The 11468-nt window shown below is 45.9% G+C and overlaps 1 protein-coding gene across 1 annotated transcript; it reads left to right on the forward strand.

Moving 5' to 3' along the window:
• Nucleotides 1-784: 784 nt before the first annotated feature.
• LOC141220406 (uncharacterized) lies at nucleotides 785-8940 on the forward strand (the record flags this gene model as incomplete). The annotated part of the gene is made up of 4 exons (XM_073666333.1): nucleotides 785-863; nucleotides 1564-1661; nucleotides 1783-1900; nucleotides 6934-8940. Coding segments are annotated over 4 exons (2259 nt in total), but the record flags the coding sequence as incomplete, so codon positions are not given.
• Between the last annotated feature and the right edge of the window lie 2528 nt (nucleotides 8941-11468).

Raw genomic sequence — 11468 nt, forward strand, 5'->3', positions numbered from 1 at the left:
GCCTATTTTAGTGTTTATATCAAGGCGGATGTTGAGATTTATCTCTATTTAAAGAAGAATAAGAAAGCGGTAACCCGTCTTTTAATAGAACGGAAGGTTCTCTCCTCTTAGTGATCCCAGAGGATCCTGTCCAGGAGGGAGGCCGTGTCCTCATGGTGACATCATGAGATCTCAAAATACAATCACTGGTAAATGGTCACCGTCCTTCCCCCAATCTCCATACAGTGAATTAGGAGAGAAGAAACCGATGGATGGAAATGTGGAGCTTTCTCCAGCTCCTCTGTGGTTCCATCCCTGGAAACGAAACTTGGAGAAGTTGTGTTTCTTAGTACGGCTGCTCCATCTGACTGACGAGGGTCTTCTCTGTCCCTCTCCTCAGGGTCCTCATCCTCCGAGTGCAGAGCAGAGAGCATTAGGCTTTGGCCTCGCTGATTATCACTTCATACTTGAGGCCACAATGTGCTGGTTCCTTGGTACCGGTGGTGAGGACCACAACAATGTAATTTATTCCCTGATACATAAACATAGAATTACTAGTTCTGAGAGACGAGTCTCATATATAGACAGATACACGGCAGGTCATGTATTCAGTCTGTGTGTCTCCACAGATGGATCCAGGAGGAGAAATCCACCAGAGAGATGTTCCCGTCCTCTGTATTCACAGGACTGTCCAGAGGAGAATCACAACATCCCGGAGGATCATCAGGTAGATGACACTGAAGTCCCCACAACAACGGACCATGAAGTGATGGGACCTGAGCTCATCTTACATTTTTATTTTTAGGGTGAAGATCTGGTTGATATTAAGGTTGAGGTTATACATGGAGCACAAGAGGCGATCGCAATATGGGCCGATCAGCAGGGTGAGGAGGGAGACTGTCATGTCTGTTCTGTGGTCACCTACTACTACTCCCATAATTTCATCATAACATGTGTGGTAGATCGCTCACACGGAGGTAGACACAGGTACACTGTTTCTTTAAAAACTTCTCGTTGGTTTATTAAAATGCAGCATAAACCAACACTGAGTCCATAAAAGAAATCACGGCCCTTTGGCCAAAAAGTTCTCGTTGGTTTATTAAAATGCAGCATAAACCAACACTGAGTCCATAAAAGAAATCACGGCCCTTTGGCCAAAACAGGAAACAAAGCAAAATAATAACACAAAAGCACAGTCTTTGTGATAGCAGGGATCCACCTGCTGAGAGTTCAGCAACTCCACTTGGTTCAAGAAAAACAAACACAAGATCCTCTCTGGAGCTAGCTTCTCCAGACACTGAACACTGAATGCCTCAGTAGGACTTGTATTTAAATCAAAGACCACACTCTGAGATGGAGATATGGTGAATGACCTCCCACCCTTCACAATGATCATTCACAAAAAACACTCCCTTTTAACATGGAAGTTTAACCTCTTTAAGCAAATAACATGTTGGAGCAAATTTCATGGTTTCAATTCACAGAAGCTAATAGCCTCCATGAAATATATCTTCCCTCTATCACTTTACCAGTGACTTTGCCACACATGACACAATCTATTCCGTCACTGTGTGTTTCCTACAGATGGATTCAGGAGGAGAAATCCACCAGAGAGATATCCACGTCCTCTGTATTCCCAGGACTGTCCAGAGGAGAATCACAATGTCACGGAGAGTCATCAGGTAGACTGTGCTGAGCCCTGTACCGGATCTGTATATAGGGGACATTTCTGATTGAGGTCATAGATGTCACAGATTTTCGTGGTTTCTTGTATTGTGCTGATTGTTACATCTGATATATCAGGAGGAAGATCCAACTAAGAATAAAGTGAAGGACGAGACAGAAGAAGAAGCGATGACGGGGGGGGATCAGCTGTGTGTGAGTGACGGGAAGGAGGAGATTCCGGTAGATGTTTCCACAGGTATGTAATAATGACCGGCGTGTGATGATGATGATGATGATGACCGGCGTGTGATGATGATGATGACCGGTGTGTGATATTGTATGAAGTCTCCGGTACAGTGAAGCTTTATCCGCTGTCCTCATCACAGCAGAAGCGTCCGGTGATGGCGCGGCTGCTCCTGTAGAGTCCGGCTGTTCTCTGATGAATACCGGGGCCACCTTCACACCTCTTCTTTATGATTTAGGAATCACATATTAGTTTTCCTTCACCTTCTATAATATTCTTTCCATCCTTTACGTCCATATTTTCCTTACACAAGTCCCTGCTGTCATATAAATGACCGAGCTTGTGCTCCAGGTTATGAATCTCCCTGTCCTATGGATCTCGGGGATGTAGCAGCCTCTGCCTGGTGCTGACGAGTGACGACACATGTCACATGTAGAGTCGTCCTACCTGTCGCCTCTGTTTGCCTCCCACTGCCTCCTACACTGAGGCCGGCGTTCTGGTCCCTCCTCATCCAGGCCGACTGCCCGGTGGCATGAAGACCCCTATGGTAAGTCAGTAAGTGCCATGCTATGGAGGTGTGGGTCAGACATACTGCTGTCGTCCCTCTGCCACTATGGAGGCCATCTTGGATGTAGGAGGACCAGAACACAGGTCTTAGTCAGAGACAAGCGGAGGACACCAGGTAGGTGACAGTACATGACAGATGTTTAGTCCTCTGTGCCGGGTGGAGAATTGCTTCATCATAAAAGGGATTAGGAGCTCGTATCTACAAACAGCTGCGATGGCCGCATCTAGAGTTGTCGTTATCTTACATCTTGTCGGTTTTTGAGATCTAGTTCAACCAACGTATAAACATGGAGACTAAATACTACCCAGAGGGGGCGCCCTTCACCATGCACGGATTATATCCCCTGTCAGCGTCTCATTTATGGTGAATCTTGTAATATGGAGAGATTCACTATATGGAGAATAGTATTGGGCCACACGCATTAATCACTGCATTCTGGCTTCTCCTTCAGGCCCTGTTGTCCCCCCGGTGTATAACATCCAGCCCTGTCCCACCCCCCAGTATATAACATGTGGCTCCTTGGTATGTATGGGTTACAATTTCAACTGCTGGGTATATAGATCCTGGGGGGCATACTCAGGGGGTGATATGTGCTGGACAGGCCAGATGTTATACAGGGGTTATATTCACAATAACCAGGGTGTACTTTATTATAAGAGCACATTGTGATTTTGGGAACGTCCCTTTAGAAGAATCTTCACTCTCGGTCTCTCCAGACAAACAAGATGTCGTCTAGGAATCGTCCCCCCATCTGAGCCTCTAACGTGAATAAATAATTCTCTTTCCAACAGTGAAATACATAAATTACCAAAAGAAGGTAAGAAGATGTCCTCATCCAGGTTCCGAAAGTTTTAAGTTTTTTTGTTTTTGTTTTTTACCAATAAATTGGATGAAATTCTTTTTCCGACAAGAATTGTTACCAAAGAAAGAAACTGCTGCTCAGATTCCCGGCCGTTCCTCCGACATTTATGAATGACATGATAACCGGGTGTCACCGTTCTCCATACATGTGTCCCCACACTTCTGACACTCAGCTCTGATTGGAGAATGTAGGAGAACAATGGTAACGCCCAGTTGTCAGTATTTCCTTACATTTATAGGGTGAATAGCAGAAGAACTGCGCAGCTTAGTGACCAATAACATTATGACTCCGGAAATGAGAGGACGAGAAAGTGAAAAAAAAAATAAAATAATGTATCTGTAAGGCCGATAATGGGGGAAATGATTTACAGATAAAATGACCAAACAACTTACAATCCTAGAATGTTCTGGTTGGAGGGGACCACCTCCAGGGTCCCCGTATCCAGCCCCCTGCTCAATGCAGGACTCACCATCTCAGACAGATGTCTGTCCGGCCTCTGTTGGATTGTTTTCTCCATTCTTGATGGTTTATTTCTCATTACTGACCTCGCTGTATGAGGAGCTTTTTTGTGGGGGATGAGTTGTATTTCTCATCTTGTTACTTTATCATCTTTATTCTGCTGTTATTTTTTAGAATTTTTCTCTCTTCATGAGCTGCACAAGTTGAGTGATAAAACGACCGTCCACCCTGAGACTGAGGCGTGACTATACGGTTATCATATATAGACTCCCTTCCTTGTGTCCTCCATTTGCCTCCTGTAACGGTGAACCGATGGAGGAAACCTGGCAGTTCCTAATAATAAGGCGCTTACACACAGTCTCCATACAGCCGGTCCCAGAGGTTTCCCGGCTTCCATCTTTTCACCACTGTACAGTGATCTGGACTTACGGCACAGACACCGGGGCGGCTCCACATAGTAGTGCTGGCTGGTAGAGCGAGCTGGCAGAAGAAGGTCGACATGTCAGATCGGACCCAAAGATGGCAGGTGCTAGACAATCAAGAAGCGGGACGAGGTCAGAATCAGGAAGCCGAGTAAGAATGGTCCTGTAGATGGAGGCCTAAGTCATCCCGGGGTATTATGGAAGCCAGACAAGGTTACCAAAGACAAACAGGAGCAATGAAAGCAGGTGCAGAATACATCTGTAACTGGTGACGCCCCGCAGACTGCTGGGAGATTAATAGGATGTGGCGCTGCCCCATAGGTCACAGCACAGGAAAGGCAGGGGCGGGTGGGGTAGACGTATTACTGCCCTCCCCATACCACTGCACTGGCCATCCTGGAAGCCGGGGGAAGGGACCACCGATCTGAGGGGGCAGCGGAGGGCAGAGGACCCCATAGGGGACTGTACAGGGAAATGTGTAGTGTTCAGTCCCGGGGTGGAGGGTCGCTGTAACTGCGGTAATACAACTAATCCAAGCCAATAACAATATATTTATTTCATTTTCTTTTAGGACTTTTCTACAATAAATACTTTGTTTCTTTTCAGACATTTTTGTGTTACCAAATCCTGGCGGCCATAAACCATAAGCGATGTATTGTTACATGGTGACAGTATTCCTCATTGTTCCCATATAATATACACAACGTCCTGATCAGTCTTTATTACACAAGAATAAGAGGAATAAACTTCATGAATTGTAAGAATAGACGAGATGGAAATAGGAGACTTTGTCCCCGGAGTCTCCACAGAAATCTGCGTATTTCTTATTCCGTCTCAGGATTCTCGGTTCCGGGGTAAAATCTCTATTCAGTTAGGAAACATTGTTCCATCACTGAGATCGGAGGTGACGGCCGCTCCTGATAAGATTCTGTGTAGGGGGAGGGGAGAGGAGGGCGGGGCTAGAGGCCGAGCTCCTCCCATCTACATGGACTCTGACCAGTAGTGACCGTCCTCTCCTATCTCAGTAATGGGACGCGTACACCCGGCGTCAGAGGCTCAATGCAGTGAGGAGGAGAAGCCGCGCGCATGCGGTAGGTTTGTCATGTTCTCAAGACCCCAAAGCCGTGATGACATGCTAAGTGGGGCGACTACTCTGGGGTCACGAACGCCTCATCGACAAGTCAAAGGCCTCATTTACATATCATAAACTTTAGAAATACAGTACTTTTTCTAAAGATCTGTTTGTGTGTTTAATGTAATAGAGATGTTAGGCGGAGAGTTTATATCTGCAGACACAGCTGCTGCGGGTTCTGGGGGCACAGGGAACGGACAGTTTCCCTTTAAACATAATTTTTAAGGACATATATTTAGTGTTTTGGGCCGGGGCGGATGTATCACATGTGCAGTAGGTTCAGCTGCATATAGGACAAGTAATGTAAGGAGGCTCCAGGGGATAAGGAGGATCCGTGGTGTAGGGAGGCTCCAGGGGATAAGGAGGATCCATGGTGTAAGGAGGCTCCAGGGGATAAGGAGGATCCATGGTGTAGGGAGGCTCCAGGGGATAAGCAGGCTCTGTGGTGTAGGGAGGCTCCAGGGGATAAGCAGGCTCTGTGGTGTAGGGAGGCTCCAGGGGATGATGAGGATCCGTGGTGTAGGGAGGCTCCAGGGGATAAGCAGGCTCTGTGGTGTAGGGAGGCTCCAGGGGATAAGCAGGCTCTGTGGTGTAGGGAGGCTCCAGGGGATAAGCAGGCTCTGTGGTGTAGGGAGGCTCCAGGGGATGATGAGGCCCCGTGGTGTAGGGAGGCTCCAGGGGATAAGCAGGCTCTGTGGTGTAGGGAGGCTCCAGGGGATAAGCAGGCTCTGTGGTGTAGGGAGGCTCCAGGGGATGATGAGGATCCGTGGTGTAGGGAGGCTCCAGGGGATAAGGAGGATCCGTGGTGTAGGGAGGCTCCAGGGGATAAGGAGGATCCATGGTGTATGGTTGTTAATAGGGGACATGGAGGCCCATTTGCACTACAGGTTGCTCACATACTGGAATCGTTCCACTTTCTACCTTTGTAGATTTTTCTTCTCAGACATTGGGAGAAGGACTCCCCTGGGTCCTGTAATTAGGAATGTGTAAGAAATAGACATTTCTCCCATGTAATAAAATTGTCAAACAGTCGCAAATCATGCACACGGGAGGGATTCAACCATATCACCGAGCAGCTGTAAATACTCGGAGCTCAGCCCGAGCATACTCGGCGAAAGGGTTAACAGAACATACTCGCTCAACACTAGTCCTTAGGCATACTGTGGACATGATTACGGCGGCCACCTTTATGAGGCCTACCTTTGTGATTAGTCAGTCTCATTTGCATGCAGTAATGTAAGATTAAAACTCCATTTTTAATTGCGTGGACACTTTTCTACACTGAGGGCATGATGGGAAGCTTGAGAGAGTGAAATAGCACTGGTGGTACATTAAGGGGGTAAATCCTGATGACAGGTTCCCTTTAAGAATTGTCTATTTGCTGTCTAATCTCTGCCACCCCTGACTTGTGCCAATGTCACCAGTTTATAAGTGTCATTCACTTTACCCGTCATTGTGTTAATGTTATGGCACGTAGTTGTCCTTCTTATTACCGGTACTTTGACTGACGAGGGTCTTCATTGTGAGATCCAGAAAATAAATGTGTAAATCTCTTTGGATATGATTTTTTTAACAACACAAATCTATCTTTCATTCTTACAGGAAATCCTTGTGAGAATAACGGTTTATCACTAAATTGTAAAAAAGAAGCTATCAGGAAGCACTCTAATGGAGAAAACCTCATCACCCTTCCTGCACCTCCTGGACTTCACAGCACTTCACCTTCTTATAATCCTCCTGATCATGAGGAACCCTCTCCTGAACAATCTCACATTGTTACCACTATTCCAGGTGACACAGTGGATTCAAGATTTCAGTGTGACAAGCAACTTACAAAAAGCTCAGATTTTTTAGCACACAGAAAACACAAAGGTATAAAGTCATACTCCTGTTCAGAATGTGGGAAATGCTTTACAGATAAAGGGACTCTTATTAGACATCAGAAAACTCACACAGGAGAGAAGCCGTATTCCTGTTCAGAATGTGGGAAATGCTTTACATATAAATCAAAATATGTTATACATGAGAGAATTCACACAGGAGAAAAGACATTTTCATGTTCGGAATGTGGGAAGGCCTTCACAGGTAAATTAAGTCTTGTGTTGCACAAGAGAAGTCACACTGGGAAGAAGCTGTATTCATGTTCAGAATGTGGGAAATGCTTTACAGATAAATCAAGATTCATTATACATCAGAGAATTCACACAGGAGAAAACCCATTTTCATGTTCAGTATGTGGGAAATGCTTTAATGATAAAAGGACTCTTATTAGACATCAGAAAACTCACACAGGAGAGAAGCCATATTCATGTTCAGAATGTGGGAAATGCTTTGGATATAAAGGGAGTCTTATTAGACATCAGACATTTCACACAGGAGAGAAGCCGTATTCATGTTCAGAATGTGGGAAATGCTTTCCAGCTAAATCAAGATTTATTATACATCAGAGAATTCACACAGGAGAGAAGCCATTTTCATGTTCAGAATGTGGGAAATGCTTTACAGATAAATCAAAATGTGTTAGACATGAGAGAATTCACACAGGAGAAAAGCCATTTTCATGTTCGGAATGTGGGAAATGCTTTACAGATAAATCAAAATGTGTTATACATGAGAGAATTCACACAGGAGAAAAGCCATTTTCATGTTCGGAATGTGGGAAGGCCTTCACAGGTAAATTAAGTCTTGTGATGCACGAGAGAAGTCACACTGGGGAGAAGCCTTATTCATGTTCAGAATGTGGGAAATGCTTTCCAACTAAATCAGATTTCATTAGACATCAGAGAATTCACACTGGAGAAAAACCATTTTCATGTTCAGTATGTGGGAAATGCTTTACTGATAAAAAGACTCTTAATAGACATCAGAAAACTCACACAGGAGAGAAGCCATATTCATGTTCAGAATGTGGGAAATGCTTTGGATGTAAAGGGAGTCTTATTAGACATCAGACATTCCACACAGGAGAGAAGCCGTATTCATGTTCAGAATGTGGGAAATGCTTTCCAGCTAAATCAAGATTTATTATACATCAGAGAATTCACACAGGAGAAAAGCCATTTTCATGTTCAGTGTGTGGGAAATGCTTTATTGATAAAAAGACTCTTATTAGACATCAGAAAACTCACACAGGAGAGAAGCCATATTCCTGTTCAGAATGTGGGAAATGCTTTACAGAGAAATCAAAATGTGTTAGACATGAGAGAATTCACACAGGAATAAAGCCATTTTCATGTTTGGAATGTGGGAAGGCCTTCCCAGGTAAATGGAGTCTTTCTACCCATCAGAGAATTCACACAGGAGAGAAGCCATATTCATGTTCAGAATGTGGGAAATGCTTTACAGATAAAGGGAATCTTATTAAACATCAGAAAATTCACACAGGAGAAAAGCCATTTTCATGTTTGGAATGTGGGAAGGCCTTCACAAGTAAATTAAGTCTTGTGATGCACGAGAGAAGTCACACTGGGGAGAAGCCGTATTCATGTTCACTATGTGGGAAATCTTTTGTAAATAAATCGTATCATGTTAGACATGAGGGAAGTCATACAGGAAAGAAACTGTAATCATGTACACTGTGTGTTTTAAAATTTTTAATAAAATTGCTCAGAATAATGAGTACACCCCCTTTGATAAGTAAGATTGTCATTAATATCTCACTGAATACCAGAACAATTTCTAAAATTTTCCTTTCCCCCATGACCAGCGCCACACGAGAGAGGGAATTCACCCAATAAGGACAGGACAGGAAGCGTACTGAGTAAGAGGGCTGCACCTCTACCCCGCATCATTTTGGTTTCCTGTCCATGAGGGAACCTGAAGCTGAAGAATCAGGAGAGGAAAGTTAAAGGAGAAACTTACCCAGGCCTTGCCTGGAAGAAAGGCTCCTTGTCTATAGTGCCGGTGTCGGGTCCTGGAAGCGCCACCTCTGGTCACTTGAGGGCTCATGTAGATGCGAGCGGCGAAGTCCTTTTGGATGCCTGCTGGCCCCAACAATGTCCCAGGCTTGCGCATGTGCAGGACGCTCTGGGATTGGTGCGCCCTGATGAAGAGCATGCCAGAGACTTCTGACCTGAAGTGTTGGATTTCACTTCCAGGGGGTCTGGGGAAGGCATGTACAAGGGGGTGGGGGAGTTGCTGTGGCTGGTCCCTCTTTTAAAATCACGCCTGACTGCCAAAACAGTGGGTTTTCTCTGGCTCTCCTTCCCCACGTGATATGGAGGAACGGCAGTGCCAGGATCAGAGTTCACGCAGCAATGGCAGTCTCATGAGTTGCAGAAGTGACAGTACCACCAACCACGAATAATGATGTGATTTTATCCAGCCTCTGAATCTGGTACCCTTATTAAACTCCAGAATGCTGACTGATCTTTGTGAAATTTCACCATGGTAATTAAGACCCTTTTTCTTGTCATTAATTACTAGGAACGGCTTAAGAAATGTGGCACAAAAGAATAAGGAGTGAACCCTTTGTAGGGATAAGTTACCTGACTTGTGGCAGAAAAGACTGTGCAGATTGTATACAGAAAACCGCATGTGAAGAATCCACTAACTTCATGGATTTGAGATCCGTGATCAGGGCACAAGTTAAGAATTCCCTTGAGACCCTTATTCATAAAAAAAGAATAGAAAGGGAAGGAAGGGGTCCAAAAAATTATCACCTGATTTAGATGAATCTATAAAGTCAGAAGGTGAATGTGGATTGGATTCTTGTTCCTTTTCATTCTTTAATGGCGATACAGGGGGTAGGCCATGCTTTCCTATAAAAGTCGCAGATAGGTTGATTAAGGCTGTGAGAGCTACCATGGGCATCTCGGATGCTAAGACCCCCAAATCCATACAAGAGTTCATGTTTTGTGGATTAGAGCAAAAAAAAAGAGGCGCATATTTCTAATTAATGAAAAGATTCAGGCTCTCATTAAGAGAAAAAAACAAAGAGAAATGGTTCTGACGCGCCCCCTGGGCCTGTGTTGTGTAGCGTCGCGCACGCGGGGAATACCCGGAGCCGGATCTGCTGGGGATAGTAGTCCTCGTGGCGGTGACCCGGTCCGTGCCCAGGGTGTCAAACTAAGTGGCGGAATTAGTAGAAGTTGTTATAGTGTTCGACTACGCCACCCGTTGAATGCGGTTACGAAACCGGTGGTACAGTTGTGCAGCGTGGGTAGTATAACCCCCAACGGGAGGGGTATGGCCACAGGGCAGCGGACGTGGATGATGGGGATAGTGGAATTGCACGCAGGCACCAGGAACCACTCAGAGACGGTGCGGTGTAGTTCAGGGTCTTTACTGGTGGCAAAGGTAGACCCTCCCGGGAGTACTGGCTAGCGATCGGGGCCTGGTCAGTCCGTGAGCAGATAGGATCTCCCCTGGCCAGGCGGAGTTGTAGGCCTCCCCAACTAATTGTACTCTTCCTGGCTACCTTGCTAGAAGCGGGTAAAAGTAGCCCACGTCCCTGAGTGTGCCGTGTGGTGCTCACCCGTATGGCCGATGACTCGGGGCCTTCTGGTAGCCTCCGCTCCAGGACGGCGGTGCTGGTCCCTTGCGTGTGACCGTGCCTTCGGGTTTCTTGGCCAGAGGACCTGAAATCCCCTGCCGGTCGGTTTCTGCTGCTGGGTATGGAACAGTCCCCACAGCCTCGGACTCCGTGTCCGGTGAGATCTCTTTCAGTCAGGACGAGCTCTACAGCTTCCAGTCTTTGACCCCTTTTATCACTGCTCCCACAGAGCTCCTGATCTTACTCTCCCTGTATCAGCTCCCTCCAGACCAGACTGTGTCTCTGTCTGGGACTCCTCTTCTTCTCCTTCTCCTTCTCCTTCTTTTTCTAACCCCACCTCAGCCCCAGTTTATATAGGGGAAGTTCTTCCCCTCCCAGGACTGGGCAGGAGGTGTGGCATGCTTAGGGTTCCTGACCAGGAGACCTCCCACCTGCTCACAGACGTAATATAGCTATTACTGTGGTAACCAGACCCCTGGGGTTCCACATTCCCCCCTAGTAAAATTTAGTACTCCGGGACTAAACATATTTTTGAAAACATAACAGGGTATAAACAGGAACAATACAATAAGGAAAAATACGTTAAGGTGGTCACGGCGTGTCCGCAACCGGGTGCAATTTTTGAAGCAAAAAGGGTGTCCAT

This window comes from Phyllobates terribilis, unplaced genomic scaffold (genome assembly GCF_046119375.1).
Source record: "Phyllobates terribilis strain yellow unplaced genomic scaffold, ASM4611937v1 Scaffold_291__1_contigs__length_2406647, whole genome shotgun sequence".
NCBI lineage: Eukaryota > Metazoa > Chordata > Amphibia > Anura > Dendrobatidae > Phyllobates > Phyllobates terribilis.